At 38.8% G+C, this 22,607-nt stretch overlaps 1 protein-coding gene across 10 annotated transcripts in view; it reads left to right on the forward strand.

Annotated features, from left to right (window-relative positions):
- SH3KBP1 (SH3 domain containing kinase binding protein 1) overlaps positions 1-22,607 on the forward strand; it is a 132,313-nt gene that overhangs the window by 80,212 nt on the left and 29,494 nt on the right. For 7 of the 10 annotated variants that reach the window (XM_033147304.1, XM_033147305.1, XM_033147306.1 and 4 more), the window contains 3 exons: positions 2,686-2,882; positions 19,342-19,417; positions 20,869-20,963. In XM_033147304.1, the coding sequence (XP_033003195.1) occupies positions 2,686-2,882; positions 19,342-19,417; positions 20,869-20,963 (368 nt within the window). Of the gene's footprint in view, positions 1-2,685; positions 2,883-8,433; positions 8,557-13,467; positions 13,510-17,413; positions 17,450-19,341; positions 19,418-20,868; positions 20,964-22,607 lie in introns of those variants that run through there. The other 3 variants (XM_033147314.1, XM_033147312.1, XM_033147313.1) reach the window with 3 other exon arrangements.

The following is a 22,607-nucleotide window of genomic DNA, read 5'->3' on the forward strand; positions in this document are numbered from 1 at the left end:
TGAATGTGGAAGATTCTAAATTCCAAGCTATGAAGAAGAACACTCGCTATCTCCCATTCTTCTTGTTCCCAGAAACTGGTTTAACATGTTGTGCTAACTTGGCTAGAGTGTGACACAGGTAAACCAGTGTTGTCTAAGTTAGCCAGTACAAATACTGAATATTTGTTAGTGGTGAGCAATTTTTAGGAGCAAAATAGAATGATCAGATACATCTTGAGTTTGCTTGCACAGAGGAAAAGTTGGCATGCAACCATAGCAATAAAATATCCACTGAGTGCTTTGAAGGAAAAACAAGTTTACCCTCTAATATAAACAGAATAGCCTTCCCCAATGAGGATAGTAAAGTGAAACAGGTTGTCTGTCTTGATTTATTTTATTCCTGCACAGGGGTGTGGATATGTGCCTTTGAAACAAGATTGTCTCAGCTAGAGAGGAATGTAATTAAATGTTTTGGCAATGATCAGGTTACACAGAGTATTTGATTGCATATTTGATTAAGTACTATTTAGCTTTCTTTTTCTTCCTTAAATAATATATCATTTTGATTGCATAACTGGCTTGATGTGAGTCATACACTTAAAAGGTCACATATATATGGATTGACTACAAGTACCATCTGAATAAGATTGGTATGGTAAGAAGCTCAGCATTCAATTAATTTTCTCATCTCCCCTCTCCCCCTCAATTTTCATTACACAAGTGTTCTGAATTAATTTATTGGATCTTCTTCTGGATCCAGTAGCAGCAGTGAGTACAAGCAGTATGAAGCCAGATAATCCTGATGATGTTCAGGGGGGGGGGGACTTCACCTGTGTATGCCCATTTGTTCTAGCCAGGTGGCTCTGAGACCCTGCACCAGATAGTTCTTAGAGCTGACATGGCTACCAAAGGCTGGGGGCTTTTGTGGTGGTCATACCTTAGTTATAGAATGCCCTGTTCAAGCATATTCACCTTGTGTCAGCCATACTACCCTTTGGGCAGCAGGTGAAAACTGCCTTATTCTCCTGAGCTTTTGATAGTGATGTGGTTGTAACCTGTTTACAGTTGCTGGTGTGTGTGCGTGTATGTATCATACCACTGTATGATAAAATAGCAGTGTTGTGTACAATGTTAAAACATGAAACACCATTTAAAAATAAAAATAGCCATTAAGGTGACTGACTAATCAAAAATAAAAATTAAATAGTTGCAAAATCCTGTTGGCATGATTTTGAAGCTCTTTTGAAAGTCAAAAGCAAGGATGTCTGACGATTTGCTGCTTGATTCGTGTGCCATAGCATGGGACCGACAACACTATATTCTGGACTTCTACTTGAGGCCACTTGGGCATGTGTAACACTAGAGACAAGCTGTGCTGTTTTACATTCCTCTAACTTTGTATCTTACAGTGCAATCCTAACCACGTCTACTCAGAAGTAAGTCCTGTTGAATTCAGTGGGGCTTACTCCCAGGAAAATGGGGTTAGGATTGCAGCCTAAGGTATCTTGAAGCTACTGTTGGAAAAGCAGGTAAGAAATACTGCTTATTTGTCAAAGGCCTCTCCCCGCTTTATCCAAATGAAGAGAGGAGCTCGTTTCTTTTTGCTTTTTTAACCGATTCAGTAAAACCACCTTATCACACACACTTGTTTCATCACCTAATTGCCTAACAGCTTCATTTGGCTTTACATAAATCATAATGTTATGATACCTTCCATATCAAGTTACAAAAGGAATTAATTGAGAACATTTTAAATGCAATATTTTCTGGCTGCTAGGTATCTTTCACATCCTTGCATGAAGCCATCCTGGCAATGGCCAGAAGGGACAAGTTGCACTCAGTAAATACATCACACACTGTTTTTAAATACCAGTTTAAGTGGCCAAGAAGCCATGAAACTGAATCAACACTGCTAGGTTATGGGACCATTTAGATAAATTGTGTAACCGCTGCATCAGACAGAATTTTGGAAGTCTCTTTTCAGGCATGCAAATCTCATTGGACCTGTCATTGAAAAGCTGCAAATTATTCCAGCAGGGCTCCAATTTCAGCTATCAGAAATACTGATGGTATTCCAACTGGGAGTACCTAAGAACTTAATTTTGCACTTGGTCAAGATCAAAAACAGCAAAGAATCCTTGTATTTCAGCATTGCAACAGATGTGGAAGTATAGTTTAAATTTGGATTTGTTTATTTTTAAATGGTGGATACCTGTTTATCCTCATATGTTCTTCATAATGCTAATAACTAGTGCTTTGTTTCTAAAGAAATGTTTAGGGGTACTCTCATTTTCCTACTCATATTGAAATACTGCCCCTCAGTGAGGCCAAACTTAGATTCACAAAATGTTTAGGGGTATACGTACCCCTGCAACCCCCCCCCCAGAAAAAAGCACTGCTAATAACCTTAATAAACCAGATGCTGATTGTTCTACAGTCAGTTTTACTGCTATAGGAAATTAGAATCATAGAACTATAGAGTTGGAAGGCACCACGAGGATCATCTAATCCAATCCTTCAGATGCAGGAGTCTCAACTAAAACATTCATGACAGATGGCCATCCAACCGCTGCTTAAAAACCTCCAAGGATGGAAGCCAGTTCCACTGTATAGGCTTATCTGCTGCTGCATGTGTGTTGCTTTGCTTACCTTCACTTTTTGACAATCTAAAGCCAAAATTTTCTTTTTTGACTTTCCCTCTTGTAGGTTTGAGAGATGCTACCGGCTCAGAAAGTGACGGTGGTGATTCAAGCAGCACGAAATCAGAAGGAGCTAATGGAGCAGCAACAATCCAACCCAAAAAGGTCAAAGGGGTTGGCTTTGGAGACATTTTTAAGGACAAACCTATAAAGCTACGTCCAAGGTCAATAGAAGTAGATAATGACTTTCTTCCAGTTGAAAAGGTACAGTTTCTAACTTAATTCTTATGTGTGGATCTGCTTGGTTTTCCACTCCCAAGTTTGGCTCTTGGGTTTGTCCTCTGCTCTGCCAAGGTCAAGAAAATGAACATTGGTTAACTGATGTGATCATTGTCATCGCCTATAAGAAAGATACATCACATCAAGTGATTCATTCCTTCATGCACACCTGGCCTCACTAACTATAGCTGAGAGAACAAGCTTTCAATATCTACTTTAAGATTATACTAATATTATTATGGGATATGGTAATTCTGTTCAATTACATCGTCTTCAATGTGGTTTTGTACATTTTTTGCACCAAGCTGCAGCTATGGTGGGTTCCATCAATGAGTACCAGTGATCTGTGGGCCTGTGGAATCTTTCCTTCCAAAGTGTATTCTATAAACTTATCATGGCTCTGGACGTTCCAAGTTATGGTACATATAATGCAATATGAACAGGTTGTGCCACTTAATCTCACCATAGTTCTTTATTATGTAAAGTGAAATTTATAAAGTGGTATACGGTATTTTAAGGTTCTGCTACTTAGGTACAAAGCCATAAATAACTGGACCCAGCAAGGGCTCTACAGTCAGCTGATGAAACGTGGTTAGTTTTGCCACAGCCTGATAATTTATTATTTAGGCAAGCATTTCCCTGAACAGAATTTCTGATTTTATTAACTGACGTTTTCTTTTTAAAACGGTTTTAATTGTCATGCTTTTTAATCACTTGTTTTAGAGTATATTTTAATCGAGGATGTTCTGGTATTGAGTGGAATCGTTGTTTAATCATGTATTTATTTATTTATGCAGTAGTTGTAAAATACTTAGAAGCCATTTTGGCATATAGGTGGTATATAAATTAATAATATAAATTAATGGTAGTTTTGCATTGGCAACTAGATGATCGGTCTGAGCGACTTCAGGTCATTGATGTTTTAACTACATAGTTATGTGGAAGTGCTGGTTTCAATCTAAGAGTTAACTAACGCTAGCTAAATGGTCTCTCTCTTTCTCTTAAAAAAGAAAAAAAGAAACACAATTATCCTGCCTGAGAGTCATACACTTCCATTGATAGGCTTGTGGGTAGAGTGTACTTAATCCATTTGCTGTGTGGGAATGAGATTAAAACCATACTGGTGTGTGTGTGTGTGTGTGTGTGTGTTTGTGTGTTTGTTAAAGAAATAACTCTGTAGGTGTGCTAAAAATCTATTTATAAGGTTTACATATGTGTGTATGTGGTCTGGTCAGTTTCCGAATGAGCCAACTTCACACCGTGGGTTTTGATTCTAGCTTGTTTCACTCAGAAGAATTTGTTTTAAATCACTGTCGGAGGTTGCTAAAAAAAACAGTGAGCCTTGATTGTTAAACCAAAACTAATACTGCAGACGTCCTTCTCCTGGGCTAACAGGAAGGTGGGAGCTCTTGACCTGAGGCTTTACTCATGCTCATTGCAACTTAAGCTTGTTCCACTAAACTATTGTTTAGTGTGACATGTGAGACCAACCATTTTGTTACATAATCTATTTTCATTCTTCACCATCTTCACTTTCATCTTATCTGGATCTAACTTTAATCTGTTCCTTTGACCACAGCCTCCAATAACTGGTTTAATATACTTACAAGCCCCTTACCACATGATTGTGCTCCATTCCTCCCATCCAACAGCCAATATTAGCTAATATTTGTAAAAATTGAAATGAAACTCAACTGAAATCCTCCTTCTCTGTAACAAGGGAAGAAGCAAACAAACCCAGCCATGCTTCCCTTGGGCTCCTTGGGCCTCATCTGTGCAGCACTAAACCATGGTTTAGCTTGTGTACAAATCATCTTTATTAGTTCCTAATATTCACTTTTCTTTCAAAATCCCTTTTTCTCACAGCAAATTGATCATTATATTCCTACCACTCCTTCAAATGCACTTAAGGGCCGCTTGGCTTACAAAATCTCTTTTTGCAGCAAATTGATTTTTTTATCATATTCATATCACTCCTGAAATTTCATATGCTCTTAAGGGCTACTTGGTGCTGTCTAGAGTTTATGGGATTTTCTAACAGTAGGCATTTCACTTCTGCTTGCACATCTTAAGAAAAGATCAATAAAATCAATTTCTATATGATAGAATTACATGATGAATAATAGCTTTAAAGTGAGGTATATTTTCCCTTCCCGGCATGAAAACTGCACAAGCACTCTCAATAAATGTTCTCTTTTCTATTTATAACAGTCTAACTATACAAACAGAATCCTGTTCATGTTCCTTAGATGATGATGAGTCTTGGAAAGCAAACAACTCTTCCAAGAATTTCCTTTTCTAAGAAATCATTGTACCCTCTTGTGCAAAGCTGAATTTGCAAACCAGCGCATGTTGTGAAACTTCTTTTAGACCAGAGGTTTGGAGAAGTAATAGATTATTGCAAAGGAACACTGTACAATTGTCAGTGCAGCAGTAAGTTTTACAAATATTTGTCTTCACTGTCTAAAGAATATCAGGTATAACTCAGTTGAGATCTGGTTCTTAATTTAAACAAACACCTGAATATGTGTGTGCAGTCATTCTCCTTTAGGATATGATCATATGAGTGGGGTTCACAAGCTCTATTTAGCATTACGTGTCAGTGGAAATGGATAGTAAAGTAGGGTGTGATGTCTGATAAAAGAAAGGGTGCCACTTGAACTATGAGATTCAACACCATAACAATTCCCCATCTTAGTTTATAGGAAAAAACAGACTCTTGAAACAATAACTGCAGTCTACTATCCATGACGCTGCTCACTTTACAAGAGTCAAGGACCAGATGTTATGAAAATATGTCCGTTTCATTGAAGTTGATAGTGTTGGACTGCTTCAGAAGACCCTTTCCCCTTCTGTTTCCAAAAATCTGTGTTTGAGATGGCAGTAGTTGCAGGGGTGAAAACTGACAAGCAACTGTGGCACATGTACCACTGTTCCTGCTCAAAGACCACGTATTTAGATGAAAAATGCTATTGGAAAACATGAGTACTAGGATTAAAACAGTAGATAATACAGTTGCTTCTGATTTACTCTATCAGTTCCTCTATCTTAACTGAAGAAGTGTGCATGCACACGAAAGCTCATACCAAGAACAAACTTAGTTGGTCTCTAAGGTGCTACTGGAAATAATTTTTTATTTTGTTTTGACTATGGCAAACCAACACGGCTACCCACCTGTAACTCTATCTTAACAGTTATTTTACAAGAATAGCAGCTTGGAAAACCAATCTTATCTATTGAGCAATTATTTTAAAGTAGAGTGTTTTATCAAAAAATGACTTTGTTCAGCACCTTCTCCCTCCAGCATTACTTTGAGTTGAAATGTAGGTATGTGTCACTGTAGAGGTCAGAGGACCCGCCACAATGAGAGCCCATGATTGGTTTTCCTACATAGAAAAGTTAATGTGCAAGAGAAAAAGCAGGATGAGAATCAGAATGTACTGCTCTAGTCTTCATAGATTCAAGGATTCATCCAGTCCAAGTGGATTACACACACACACACACACACTGTATTTCTCCATCCTTCATCCTGCAACCAACTCTAGAGGTTGCCAACAGCAGAGGGCATCATAAGAGTAAGTTTCACTATGATAGTTTGCCTAGTATATACAGTGGTACCTCTGGTTACGTACTTAATTCGTTCCGGATGTCCGTTCTTAACCTGAAACTGTTCTTAACCTGAAGCACCACTTTAGCTAATGGGACCTCCCGCTGCCGCTGCACCGCCAGAGCACGATTTCTGTTCTTATCCTGAAGCAAAGTTCTTAACCTGAAGCGTTATTTCTGGGTTAGCGGAGTATGTAACCTGAAGCGTATGTAACCCGAGGTACCACTGTAATTACACAGACCAGGGATGGGAATTAGATCCAGCCAGCAGGCCAGATCCTTATCTCCTCCACACCCCCATGAGCCTTGTTTGACAGATGGGTAGGGCCACCCACCTGTCAACCACATCACAATGATATCAGGTGGCCCATTTTTGCTAGCACTGTGCACAGAAGCCTCGACAATCAGCTGAACACCAGAGCTTGCACAGTGCTGTGCAGCTTGCCAGCTGCAAAGATCAGCTGATCGTTGGGGCTTGCGCAGAGGTCCTGATGGTCAGCTGACTGTCAGCACTTGCATAGATTGGATGTTGTCCACGGATGAGAGAGACCCACATTCTGGTTTAGTGTTTTGTTTTTGTTTTGGTGGTAGCTACTCACTGTTTCTCCCACTTTCCCAAATAAACTTCTAAAATGAGTTTCTGGGCTGTACTGGTTTCTGGTTTCTGTTTGTTTCCCCCCATGTTGTTTAAACCTTTGGGCTATACTGCTGTTTTAAAGTGCCTTGGAGAACAGGAAGGATGATGGGCTGAAATTGTCATGCAGGAGATTTTGAATTTGTCTGGACTCCCTCCTTCCCAGTAGACTACAGTATGACAGTGGGAGTCCTACAGTCCTTGCCCTAGGTGATAATAAATGGTGGCAGCAGAAAGAAAGAAGTGAGACAGCCCCACAGTGTAAGTGAGCTATTCTACTGGGTTGGTGCTGGAGTGGGAAGCTACAGGCTTTCACAGGATATATCTAATAAGGCTGGCAATTTATCCAGTGGAGTTCTTAAGTATTTGGAGTCCTGAAAATATAGTACAGTTATTTTTAAGAACAAGCTACTGGAAAACTAGAAGACTGGGCTTTAGTTGTTTCCAAATGGTGTATTCCATCAGTTGCTTGAACTGAAACTCATCGTTTAGGAAACTGGGCTTGGTGACTCAGTGTGGGTGGCTTCTTGTCTTGTGTGAGTCAAATCTGAACCTGTTCCACTGCATAGTTTCAGCTGAGCATATTGATGTCTGTGTGACAAATTAGTCCAGGGTTGTAATTATTTCTGTTGATTAAATTTCAGTGTTCCCTTTCCTAGGGCATAAGTAAACATGATTGGCAACACTGATCAAATTGTTATTGCATCCATTTAAACATGGTCTGTTTTTTTCAATCAGGGTATTATTCTTCACCAATTTGGTCTCCTAACATTTACCTTTAGTGTATTATGCATACATTGGTATTTCCATGTTTTCTCCTATAGTAGCACTACAGAAGCCACATCTATAATTTGGTATACAATATAACTTAATTAACATTTATAAGGCACTTCCTTGTTCCTTTCAGTCGCTCTTCATAGAAATTATGCTCCCTGGCCCCATTCTTAGGAACAAAGATATTTGATCATTTTTTTAAATAATAACATTTTATAAAATTAAAATAAGGTATTCTTCTCTGGATTAATTTCTGGATGCCTTTCTTTAAAAAGTACTTTCTCTTTAGTTCTGAAAATTATACCCTCCTCTCCTCATGCTGTCCGTTCCGCTTTTCTGTATGTGTTGTCAGAAGAAGAAGCCCAAGGTTTTTATATTTGTTTTTCTCTCTCTGGAATGGAGAGAAAACCACTGCCTCACAAGAAGCAAACTGCAAGAAGTTCCAGGTTTCCTGTCAAGTAAACAAATGTAAGCTTTGTTTCCTCATAGCTCACATTGGCCTTAAAGTGTGACTCAGTTTTAGGCTTGGCCTCTCAGACTTAGTGAGCTCAGCACTTCCAAGGAAGTGGGAGGACTCCTCTTGCTGCTCTTGAACGCTTACTATAATCTCTAGAAAGGCAGCTTTACTTCACAATGGGAGAAGAGGTATGTCTTTCTTATTATTATTTTTTAAAAAAGCACTTCTTTTTCGTTTATTTCTGCAACTGTGTTCTAAGTCATGTAATGTAGAGCACAGATGTTTGGCAACAAGAGCCTTTGCCTGTATCATGGCTTAAAAATGATGTGTTAGAAGTGAGAGACTTTTCACTGAAAGCAGCTCCATCTGTGTTTGTGAAGTAATAAGTAACATATTCAAATAAGTGGCTACTCTACAGAGGCAGAACTTGTCCTGGAACTTTCTGACTCCCCCCCCCCCTCCGATCAGTAAATGTACACAAATGTTTTATGTTTTATGATATTCTCATTTTAGTGTGATTTTTTTAACTGTCTTTAATATTGTTATTCAATTAACTCAAACTCTATGGAAGGCATAGAGTTTTCATGTGCTTATTTTATTATTTTAAAGAAAATGAAAGAAAAAGAAAGGATAGGGAAGCAAGCCCACTTCCAAAATAACGTATTTGTTCTTCCAGAAAAAGATTGTTATTTCTGGTTAAAATATAATCACTGTTTTGGTTAAAATATCATCACTTATTAGACTTACATGTGAAACCCAGTTTGGTAAATGCCATTTTTAAGATGTTGAGAGTTTGTGTAATTATACGAAACAGTGATTTGAGTTACAAACTTTATTATTTGCCAACTTTGTAATATATTTGTGTATCTATACATTTCTAATCCTCGTATTTTTGAAAAATAGTTGTTTGTCACTTTTGTTTAAACATGGAATGAAGCTACATAGCTCCCTAAATAAATGTATCAACTTAGCATGTGCTGTGGGTCTTCCTGTACGTAAGGGAACAATAGAGAACAAGAAAGAGTTAGATGGAGGGCTAGTATTTTCATAGCTCGCTGAAATGTCAGCGGTATTTTGGATGTATTTTGAAATGCAACTCAACATACACTCAGTGCTACTTTATCGAAGTACCGGTAAACACTGCTAATTAACAGCAGCAGCAACAACAACAACAACAGACAGACACAATTCACCTGGAACCACTCCTTCTACATGCAAACTCTGTTAAAATGAAGAGTGTGCCTATCTATGCCTTTGCCATCTTGCTTCATTTAAAAGAGGTCTGTACAAAAGGTTCCTGGTGGATTGTGTTCAGAAACATTGAGCTGAGGTCTTCATTCTAACCGCACTGATAATGTGGGGAAAGTGGAGTAATCGTAATAACATCCATTGAGGTTTCAAATTGGACCTGCTCAAATGAAACTCTGTAATCGTTGTGGTACAGTTTTCAGCTCAGCAATATGGCTATACAATGAAGGTCCCAGTCCTTGCACGCAAGCCCAATTGTTCCCTTGTCATCCTCTTCGTTGACATGCTGTAGAGGAATATTAAGATAACTTCTTAGACATCTGAAGTTCATATTGCGCATTTCAGAGCAGCTGACAGATTCTCAGCAGTTCTTACTCCTTTTCATAGCCAATTGAAGAAGCTAACTCATGGATGAGTCTGGAAAATGTGTGGGCTGCCTGTTTCCTTTTTCACTGTTCATTAATGTTACAAATTCACACAGATGTTATTTTATTATATATATTTTAAAACCTAGCATGTGCACGCAGACATACACAAATCCCACAGGAAGGGAGTGATGAGGAGAGAAGGAAACTGTATTGGAGGTGGGCAGGGAGCATCCCACCTCAGGGGAAAAACAGAACCAGAGGAAAGGGGAAATAGAGAAGGGAGCAGATGGAAGAGAAGGAATGAATGAGTGTGTGTATGTTTGAGTGAAAACATCATACCCTTTGAAAGCATATTCATTCAACACACATGTAAGTGTATGGTTGACATGAATAGGTTTAGGCAGAAAAGTGTTCTGATTCTAAACTCTTAAGTGGAATCAATCCACTTTGATTTCAGTAGAATTTATTTTCAATGAAACGTGCTGCGGGTCACTGTATTAGTGCATGAAATAGCATTTTGAAAATATTATTGGTCCGAGGGTCACCACTGAATACCAGTCAGAGAGAAAAATAGACCATTGATACATTGGGTGTGCTGCATAGCTGCTGTTGAAGTTTTAGATTTGAAGTTGTTCCTGACCTTTCATATTTTTAATGGATTTTTGAAGTGTTGTTTTGAAGTTTCTGTTTGATATTTTATTGTCTTTCTCTTTAGTCCCAGGTTCATTCAGTTTTAAATAGCAAGAGTTGTATTATAAGGTATTATCTACTTTTTTCAGATTGCCATCTCCCATACTTCACCCAACACAGGCTTATTTTTACCACAGTCACTTTGGATGACTGCTACTAGATCCATTTCAGTCAAGTTTCAAGACTGGTCTTGGAAAAGAAATTGGCTTTGCCATTTTGGTAGATTTCCTTTGGTGGTAGATAAACTGGGAGACCATGCTAATTTTACTGCATTTTAGTACCATCAGCCATGGGCTATGTGGCAAGTTTTGGGAGAGGATACATTTATTGCTCTGCAGTGGTTCCATTCCTACATGACATGCAAATTTCAGATCCTAGTTTTAGAAGACTCCTGTTCTGGCCCATAAGCATTACCTTGTGGAGTTCCACAGGGTACTTACCTTGTGTCCTGTAACTAATGGAGCTTGTTGTTTCAGAGCCTTCAGTATCCTGATGACATTCTATTATCTATCCTTTTCTTCAAATCCCATTGAGAGTGTGGTCCCTGAATTGTTGCCTTGAATCAGTAGCATGCTGCACTAAGTTGTTGCTAGCATCCATTTGTCTGGAGAGAGAGACAATAGAGTGCACCTCTGGGGGTGAAGTCAAACTGCTGTGTTTGCAGCACTGAAGTTACCTCCCCAGGGTGCAAGTCTGGGCAGTGTGTATGGAGGCCCAGCTGACAAGACACCTCCTCTGCCTCACTGGTGATGTGGTCCAAGGGAAAGCAGAGCAATGTATTTGGCACCAGTTTGGCTGCAAGAGTTGTCAGAATGAGATGTGCAAGGCGCCATCCAACTTAGGGACTCCACTCCAGAAATGGGTATGGTTTACTCCTTAGCCTTTTCTTCTACCCAAATATATCCTGCAAGGCAGCAGAGGTTTAGGATCAGAGATTTCCTTCTCCTAGATGGGCTACCTTCCCAGGTTGATGAGCCCCATCTGCCCTTTGCTTCCCTCTGCTGCACATGCAAAAACTGCCATCTTGACTGTTGGACCCACTACTGGTCTCGTCTGCTCAATCCAACAGAGACTTTATTCGTGTGCGGGGGAAGTCCATTGCTCACTGAGGGTTTGAGACCCATTGGCTACCCTCACCTAGTTAAGCTGGTCAGTCAAAGCCATTTCCCGGGGTGTTCCAGAGGGTGTTGCATGCTGACAGCTTCTAGGAGCCACAGGCAAGAGCTGAGTGCAGAGTGAGGACCAAAGATAGATAACCTATCCCAGAAGAAGCACAATGTGTCCCTCACCAGAGGTACTACCCCTCTCCTAACACCCCATACACCCCCATGCTTCAGCCAAGTTAGAGGTTATGACAGTTGGTGAGATAATGAACCATACACTATTGCCATTCACTCTGCACATATTTTGTTGCATGAGATAGCAGAGTTCCCTTTTTAGGAGAGTGCAGTTATTTTCCCAACTATAACGTTTTTCTCATGTTCCTTTCACACTGTGGTACCTGTTATGCTATGGAACTATGGATTTTTGATCCATACATCAGCATGCTGCACAAAATTTCATTCACCACCCGTAGGAGTGGTGTGACACAACTATGAACATTATTGTTACTACTCCACCATTTCCACACAAGCATGCTTGTGTTCCCTCAAGATTCAACCATGAAAATGGCAGGAAATAACTGTAACTTCCATTATGTCCCAATAGATTTCTGGAAGTGGTTTTTTTCATTGTGTGAAAGCTCAAATATAATATGGAAAATAACAGGAAATCATTGGAGAAACAGAGCAAACTGCCATGTGAATGAAGGCTCAGTTTCCTCTGCTTGGTGAATACCATGTGACTGTGTCAAAGGAGTTGCATGTGGGTTCAGACCTAAGGAGGGATATTACTTGAATATATACTTCTCTGCACATGGATGGATGTAATGGAAAAAAATAACTGGGTACTGAACAAAGGTGCAAAAGAAAAACTCACACCCCAGTTAACAGTGGCCCATAAAAGTACACTTCCTGCAGAGTTAAAAGAAGAAAAAATGCAACAGAAACTGACTTGGCTGAAGGAGGCCACCAGGAGTAAAAGAAAAAAAAGGCTTTTCTGATCTAAACTTTAGTTTTAAGCAAACGTAGTTAGAACTCCCTATTAGTTACTAGCCTTCTCTCGGAGACTCTTTTTTCTAAATACGCTTCCAAATACGCTTTATCAAAGAACTCACACTCCCAACCTCCCCACACCTCTCAACTCCCAACAAGAAACTGCTCCTCAACAGAGCCTTATATACACAGAGTAACGCCCATGCTTTGGGCAATTAAGAACAAAACACCGGCACCTGTTTCTTCTGTTTCTTAAACAGACGGTACTGATATCAGACCGGCTCAGGTGTAATTTTGATCACTCAAATAAACCCCAACAGGATGAGCACCCCCTGTCTGTGCTCCAGGCTGACTGGAAGACTGGAGCAACAATTGCTCTTGCTATCTGTGCTAGCAAATGCTTCTTTAACCACATTTAAGCTTTCTTTAAAATAAGAAAAGTCAGTGTGTTATAGGATCTTATAACTGAAAGTTTGGGGAGCAAGTAGGATGACAGTAAATATTTTGGGGGGATTACCTGCAGCTCTTTACTACTTCTTGTAGTCTTCTATGGGCTCACCAAAAAGAGAAGTTAGATTAGCAGTGATCAGCATTAGTAACATGCTTAAGGCACTTCTCTGCTGCATTAGTTTTGTCAAATTTTCAGTTCTGCGGATTTCCTCCCACGTTGTGTAGGCTTCCAAATGTTATGAAATGTGACTCCAAGCAACAAAGCATGCATGTACACAAGCAAAATCCCCAGGTGTGTTGCAGTGGCATATGCTATGGGTGTGAAGGAAGACATCCCACGGCTCAGTTATACATTTTACTTAGAAAAAGGCCTGTTTTGATGTGAATGTTTCAGGCATGTGAATAATAGGCATGACTGTTGATGCAACAACTAGTTTGACAGTAAGATTCTAGTTCTGCTTGTTTCTGTACACCTCTGTAAACAAAAAGCTAGGCAATATCTCTGAAACTTCAGTGGTGTGTAATTTGCAAAATGATGTAGGTTTAATTAGAATTGTTGTTATTGGGTGCAGACAGTTTGCAGCATATTCCATATTATTTGCATCAGTTTAGATAGGGTGGTACAGGTAAAGCAATCCAAGAACTTTTGATTTATGTTTTATTTATTTCATTTAATTTTCTGATCTTTTTGGTTTTGCTTCTTTATCAGGGAGCAATGGAGAGTGTAATGTACTGACTGGGCTTCTCCTTTGCTTCCTTTAACTTTGTGTCATTGGCATTCTTGTTCGCCTGTGATTTTAATAAGATTTGCGCTGCTTGTTCTGACGGCATCTGCTCTGCCTGAATTGCTGCTGTCCCCTTCCTGCATCCCATATCATCTGGATAGATAAATCTCAATAAAACCTCCTGAGTGGAAGAAGTTTACATTTCTTAACCATAAGCAATAATTGAGAGATTAGCAAACTAAAACAGGCAAGAGGATGATGGTTATAATTTTTTATATACCGCTTATATGCCAAAATGGCTTTTGAGACTATCGCTCATCTAGTACATAATTTTGGAACAAGACAGACCAACATTTTCTAATATGAGAGAAAAGGACTTGTTGCAGTTGTCATAAAAAAAACCTGTGTGAAATGCTTCGCTCACGAAATGAAATTACAAGGAGCCAGCCAGAGGGCCTTCTTGGTTGTGGCGCCCACCCTGTGGATGGGATAAGCGCAGGGAATTGCTGGGGCTAGCAAGTGCAGAGATTGCTCTCTGCGCTTGTCCCAGCCACCACCTGGCTTCAGCGGTGGCAAGGCATTGCGGCCCCCTCAATATGATGGGGGGTGCTGCCCCTTGCCAAAAAATATTGGGGGAGCTGAATCCCCCTCCGCCCAATATACCTGGCACCACTGGGTGCTGTACTTCACAATGGTGACCACAGGGGGAGTACACTGTCTAGTGGACATGGGTACCTTTGCTCCAGCACAATGGGAAGTCAGTTGTGCACATTTCATTGTCTATGCTAGTTCTACAGTGGTTCATTAGCAAAGTGTAGTGGGAACAACATATGAGGACCAAAGCACCCTCTTTGTGCATAAAATGCATTCGGTACTCTCTGCCTGAGAGAAGACTTCCACAACTGCTGCTTCTAACAATTTTTTTCCAAAGCATATAGCTGCTTGTGTATTTGTTTGAACAATCCAAACATGACTGGAAGTCTCAATTTGACAGATTCTCAATATGGTTTGGAAGTTTGATTGATAATTGATTCTCATTGTTGTTATATTCTGTATCTAACCTATGCTAAATGAAGTTAAAGTTTGCGGCTGGTTAATCCAGTGGACTCAATATATGTCAGTTCACTGCCAGTTGTCGGCCTGTCATGTGTGCAGCATCTGCTATTCATATGATTAAGCTTTCTGTACTGCATACTTACATTTTAAGTTGCATTGAAAAAGCTTACATATTGTGGTTGGTCAGTGGCCACTGTGAGTGCAGGATGCTGGCCAGATTCCTCTTATGAGTGCACATGACTAGCTGAGAACAGAGAACTGCTCAACCTAGGCATTAATTTCAAGCCTCTGACACAGGCCTGATGGTTGTGTTCACTGCTCTCAAAGTACAATTTGATTTAATGTAGACTACAGTATATATGTCAGAAAACAACTGTTGTTGATTTAGGACTGGTACTCCCAGAAATTTCAGAGACTAACTAGACTTGATATGAGCAAGAAATAGACAGATGCAAATCACTGCACCCCAATTTCATTAAAGTTCTAGAGACAAATGATTAAAATACTATATTGGCCAAAGGGTATTATTTGCCATTTCTTCATTAGGTTCGTAGTATTTCAGTCTAATGCATAAAGGTTCTAATACTCTCTTCTGTGCTATTTTCATCAACGAGGAATGTACGGAGGAGACAGAAGAGTCTAATGGTAGAAAGCAAACACACGGTAGTATTTCCCATATATATATAAATTTTTATCACTTTTTTAAGCAACACAGAATAAAATATAGTAGAAGGGCCTCTCTCTTTCCAGAATAACTGGTAAACAGCTAACTAAAACAGAATTATAGGATTTCTGAATGAGACACCTGCCATACCTTTCCTTCTAGCTACTGTACTGCATAGTTTACCCGAGCTCCTCTCACACTATAAATTAGTGCTTAGTATTATACTTAGCAACATGTAATTTGGAAGTCTGCTCAGATTACTTCAACAACATTGGATATTTTTATCCAGGTAGCAAAAGAAAATATATCACTGGGTGGAATAGCTATCTTAAAAAAAGAAGTAGTAGGCAGAGGAAAGAATGGTAACCAGTTTTCTTCCATTATTTAAAGTATTAACTACTAGTCTGTGTTGTTTGCTTACTGATGGATAACTGTTATGTATATTTTCCTCCATGGACAGAGGCAGTAGTATTTAGTTCAGACTGAAATCCAACCTTGCTTTCAAACATCTGCTATTAGGCTTAACTGCAACACTTCACATTTCTTGTATTTCACAGATTTCTTATTTTTCTCGAAATCTTGTGATATCTTCTTATTTCTTTGCCAGTGGATCATCTAGGTCCCAGATTCTAAGATGATTAAATTCTAGTAGCTATTTATCTAAAGGGTAGTTGTACATTACCATAGTTGGCTCCAGCTGCCATGAGCCTCAGCCAGCTTAGCCAGCATTCTGCGATGATGAGAGTTGAAGTCTACAACATCTGGAAGGCCCCTGGTACCCAATCTCATGTAGGCAAAAGTTATGGATGTCGCCCTGTCTGGAATGACATTGGGGATAAAGTCTTCTCTGTAGGGGTGCCCTTACTGTGTCATCCCCCCCAAGGCACAGATGGTTAGGGCATTACTGGGGTCTCAAGGTGTTGGAGGAATTTAATTTAACCTGTGCTGATGCCTAAGGTCTTTCAGTTTCCATGAACTGCTATCAATTTGACTTTTAAATAACTGGTTTTAATTTTAGCTACATTTCACCATTTTATTGTGTATAACGCGCTTTATACTATGTTGGAAAATGCCCTGTGATTACTATGTAATGTAGGGTATTTTGTAAATAAATAGATAAAATATTTCTATCTAGCTAAGGTTAAATAATGTGCAGCACAGTTAAATAACGTAAATCAAGTTATACTATAGCAGCAGCTCTTCTTTTCCCCTCTGTATACTCTATATTGCTACTGGGATAACCAGTGAGCCACTGCTGATGAACTTGCCAACTGCATTTGGTGAGAGAGTGGGTCTGCAGCTGGTCAGACCATAAACCACAATCACCTGTTCCATTGGATATCCATGTGTGGGCAACTCATTCACATAAGCCCTACATGCTAAAAATATAAAGCATGTAAGTCCAAATGGACAGATGATACCTAGACTTTAAGTGGAATCTGACTCATATTTTTGAAGAGCTGTTTCCTCAGGCTCCCCTGTTTCATATAGCTGGCACATTTATCAGAACAGGCCAAATAATAAATAACAAATACTGTAATAATGAAAAATCTATTTTAAGCATCTTGAGATGTGATAATGCTGTGGAGTAGAACGTGCAAATTTCATGTGCCCTTTGTTTCCTCACTTTTCTTGTCTAAAATAGAACTTTCATATCTCCACATTTGAGGTGGGAATGTGAAAGTTCTAATTTGGAAAAAGACAGAGAAGGGCATAAACAGGAAGCAGGATACCATTGTGCTTCCTGCATTTTCCCCATAATTATCATGTCCAAAGAAGAGTGTGATGTAAAGAGTATAATTTTTTGTCTTAGAATCTCTGAATCAAAAGTGTTCGGTATTTAAAATACGTGCAAATAAGAAGCTAGGAGTACCTGATATGGAAGTCTAGAACATGTAGATACGCTGTTACTTAGTATAACAAACCACAAATGTACATCAAGATTAATATGGGTGTTGTTTGCAGTAATCCTGTCCAAATCATATTATAGTGCACATGGCTTCCTTTTGCATTCTTCTGTGCCCCACCCCATTTTAATCTTAGAGTTCTTTGCATAGTTTTAAAATTACCATGCTATTGTGTTGGCTTAATTTATGATGTATTTGAAGCCATTATTGAACACAGGAAAAGTAACTTTTGATTTCCATAATCATTGAGGCCTACCAGTGTAAATTTTGTGTGAATTTTCACTGTGATATAGAATGGGAGAATAAAAGATCTCAAAGAGCCCTTAGCCAGAAACCTCCCTTAATTTCACCTTTATTTTTATTTGTTTATTTCTTAATCCTGATGATAGTGTAAGGTTCAAATTCAGACACCTGAGATGAGAGGTGCTTGGTGTGTATTGTGTTTTGAAATGCTTCCGAGAATGGCAAGGACTTTTAAAGAACCACAGCATTCATGTGTCCTCTGTGTAACATCAGAGGGCAATATAGTTGGCTGCAAAAATAGTACTCTGTATTTTATGAGATGTCAGAAACATAATGTGGCAGAGATTAAATGAGGGGCATTCTGTTAAGTGAGGCTCTTAATCTGGAGTAAGAACTAATACTTCAAACAAAAGACACATTAAAAAAAAACATCTGGCAACCCTGCTGGCAGATGACATCAGTATAAAAACAAATGAACTTAATTGGCAGGATCACCTCTTTGCCCCTTCAAGCATAAATCAACTATTTCGCTTTTCATACAAACAGCCTGCCAGAAGACAATTTGCTCCCTTGCCACCATGCGTTCTTTTATGCAACCATTTTAGCTAATTAATTAAATTAGTTCATCAGACAGATTTGCCCGACACCCTCATAAATTTTGGATTATCTCATTTTAGATCCTCTGCTTCTGCCTAATGAATTCTGAAAATTTTTCTTCTGCAACTAAAATCTGGGCTGTGTGTGTTTAGATGATAGTGTAAAAGGGGGAAAGGGGGGGGGGAGAGAAGGTAGACCTCTGCAAGCGAATAACACTGTTTTGGTCTTTGAGTTTATATAGCTTTTTGTTCCCCTGCTGTTTATTTATTTTTATTTTTTCAGGAAAGGTCAATGTCTTGTCAATTCTCAAGAAGGTGAGCTGCTCCAAAGCTCACTGTCCTGCTTAACTGCACTTGCCTATAGATATAAAAGTCAATAATCGTATCTCAGATTGTTCAACTGAAGTTGCTACTTTGAATACCAGAACTTCATTGGTAGTTATTGCATCTGACCAAATGCTGCTCACATCACTGGGCTCCATATACCAATTATTGTATGCAGTGTTGTTTCTTTTGGGTGTAGCTATTTGACAACTTATATCCGCAGCATTTTACTCCCAAGTGAAACATTTTGGAATAATTGGAAGTATTTAAATAGTCAGTTATTACTGCATACCATGTACAAGTGCTTGTAATGGGATATTCACATGTCAGCAGAGCTTTGATATTTCATATGATTGCAGGGATAGAACTTCATTGGCACAGAATGGGATGTAATTATAAGATCACAAGGGGGCAGTTAACTAAACAATTACATTTCTTAAAGGAATTCTGGCAGGTAAGGCCTGAGGGAATAACTTCAATAATTAATCTTTTTTTAAACAAAAATGTATTGAGCAGTGACATGAATTGTGACGTTATGTTCATTACTTCCTTGCTCAGTTTTTTGGTGAGATAGAATAAAATAAAGAGAAGTTGTTTATATGTTTACAGACAGTTGGAAAAAGAATACCCACAGCCACAGCAGTTCAGGAGCCCGCGAAAATAGAAGTGGACAACAGGACAAAGGGTAGGTCTTGCTGCTGGGATCCCCCCGCCCCTTCTCTTTGTGCTAAGAGCATCTAGATATCTGGGGAAATTTGTGGAACTTTCATCTCTTAGCAATTTCCTAATTTCAAAAATAATAAAGAAAGTATGCCACAAGGCTTTGGGCTAAAGATGCTGAGAGAGAAGACATTTTGCTTTACAGGTTTTAAAACCTGCATTGTTCTTTTATATTATAACCTGATCCCTACCACCAAATATTGGATTAACTTGCACTTTAAATTCTTAGAGAAATCCAATTTGTTTTGTGTTTTCTCTCTCTTAAAATATGCCTTTTGCAGGTGTGTCTTAGAGAAATAAACACACACCTCTTACTCTCTGTGTTTGAAAAACAGATGATAATGTCTCCAAGAGGAAATAAAAATAGTAGGGTATTTCTAGCGCTATGAATAATGGCTGAAACCTATAATTAAAAATGTTTGCTTACCTTTGCTTCATTGGATAGAAAATGACTTGTAATCTGATGTCTAAATTATTGTCAGTTTTTCATACTTTACATACTTAGACAAGTTTGTTGCTAATAGCTGCTGCCCCCATAAAAAAGACGTTTTTGTAAATCAGTGGTTTCATTTGTTGTTGTTGTTGTTGTTGTTGTTGTTGTTGTTGTCGTTCAGTCGTGTCCGACTCTTCGTGACCCCATGGACCAGAGCACTTAAGTAACTTATGTCACTTAAAATGTTGAATTACTAGTATTAGCAATTCATTCTTGTGGTAACAAATCAAAGGAAGAGAGGAAGCAGAACTGAAGTATAAGAATGATCATTAGTAAGATACATGTGCAAACATTTCCAAATAGAAATCACAGGGCATAAGCTTTACTGCTTATTTATTCTTGACATGCTCAGCTGACCACTGTGGAGAGTGGGAGGTCTGCACTTGTCTCCCATATCTCCCATCCACTCATGTCCCTTCACTTGGTTAAATTATGCAGTACTCCTATGTATTAAAAAAAAAAAACCTAATGCCTTCTCTTTTCTATAAATGTTATAATTTTTTCTAACAGCATAATATGAATGTTTATGTAGAATTGTTATGTGTTTGTGTAGTAAAAGCTATTAATTTAAAATTGTTAATGGTGACCTCCCACTTGGGAGTGGCCTCCCACTTGACTATGTGCATAGCAAGGCTCTGTTATTCCCCGTGGGAAGTGGCTGCACCCAGCCTTAGTGTGAATGAGAAATGAGCACAGCCTTTCCAATTAAAGTATTTTAATGGAATGGTTCTGGCTACGATAATTTTATCAAATGACTGTTTCTACAGAAATAATCATTATTTTTCTCTATCTGCTAAAGTGCTTCATACATTTTTAAAACCAGCTGCCTAGAAAAAACATTGGGAAATACGTTTGTTTCAAAATTACATGGGCGTTTTGGTAGGACAGTATATTGAAATACACTGTTGTTGTTTTTCTTTCAGTAAAGGAATATTGCAAAGTTTTATTTTCATACGAAGCACAGAATGAAGATGAACTGACAATCAAAGAAGGTGATATTGTCACTCTTGTCAATAAGGTAATTGTAATTTTTCTGATTTTTTTTTAAAGTCATGTGTTTTCATATGAAAATGCAGTTGACACTTGATAATCAAATTGAGTGCTTGTGTGTGACCATAAGGCAAAGTTTTTAGGCTGGTTATTCTTCAGAAGCATTATGTGTCACAGGTAAAACATTAATTGTATCTTTGGAAAAATGTATCAGTTTTCCTTCTGTTTTTCTGGTCGCCCTTTCCTTCCGCTCTGCAGTTTTAATCTGAAATCTTAGGCGCAGTTACTGCACCCAGAGCTCAGAAACTGCTCGCACTAATGAAATTCCCTGTCGCAAAACACGCCTAGAACAATGGGCGTTTCGAACACTTGATTAGTATATAGAAAATTATTATTGATCACAATTCTGACACACACACACCCCAACAGTTTTCAGAGGGAGGAGGCATGTACCACAATAGCGATCATATTATTCTCACTTGATTTTCATTTAAAAGCTGCCTGCTCTGATGGCAGCTTCAGTAGCTCAGCTCTAACTGCCAAGCTTCCTCACCACAGTGTCCTAGAAATGTGTTGACACTAGCATGTCCCTGCTAACATAACCCCCAAGGCACTCTAGGAAGGAAACTTGATAATAGGAGTGTGGCTATGCTAGCATCAATCCCAGGGGATTCTGGGAAGAGAAGCATGGCAGCTGAGAGCCCTAGTGACTTCTAAACTGTTGAGAGAGAAGGAAAATGGATAGGAAGCCATAACTGCTGCCATGATATGCATCCCTCCCCTCCTGAAATTGCTGTTGGGGAGCAGAAGGTCTATGTAAACTCTCCCTTCCAATTGAGCAAATCAGTGAGATGGGATTTGCTACAGCCCTACCACAAATTCTCCCCATCACTGATATATGCCAACACACAAACACACAGAAATAGGTATGCTTTGATTTTAAAAAATATTGTTTTCATTATTATTAAAATTTATTATCTGCCCTTCACCCCAAGGTCCCAGGGCAGGTTACAACAATTAAAACACAATATTTTAAACAACTTTTAAACAAAATTACAGAAATAAGGTGTGCCCTCAAGTGTAAAAAGTCAGGGCAAAGAGGTGCATCTTCAGCACTCGCTGAAAGCTGTATAATGACAGTGCCATACACACTTCTATGGGAAGGGAGTTCTATAATTCAGGGGCTGGGACAGAAAATACCATTTCCTAGGCTGCCACCCCCTGCACTTCTGAGGGTGGTGGAATAGCAGAGGGGGATTGCGTAATCCTTTATTGTAATAGAACAACAGTTCCAAATATTGCTTTGAAATCACCAGTGTCCATTTGACACTCTTCAAGCCTGTTATTCCGGCATAATCTTCTATATCATGTGCAAGTTGTGTGGAGATAAGTGCCTGCTCTTAAAACTAGAAATGGCTTCTTTGAATCAAGAAAATAAAGGAAAACCTTTTCAAATAATTTAACTCATGATTGGTGGAGTTGGATTTTGAAGCATTTAGGCATGGAAGTTATTCAGAGGAATAAGTATTTAAAGAATAGTTTCTGTAAATCCATATGAGAATTTTTCTCTCCTCATTAATAAGCACATTGTTGACACTTTATGTGCAAGAGTTGCTATTTTTGAGTATTTTCTAAGCACACATAGAAAACATGTAACTACATCTTTCTTTCT

The sequence above is a fragment of the Lacerta agilis genome, chromosome 4 (genome assembly GCF_009819535.1).
Source record: "Lacerta agilis isolate rLacAgi1 chromosome 4, rLacAgi1.pri, whole genome shotgun sequence".
NCBI classification, from domain to species: Eukaryota; Metazoa; Chordata; class Lepidosauria; order Squamata; family Lacertidae; genus Lacerta; species Lacerta agilis.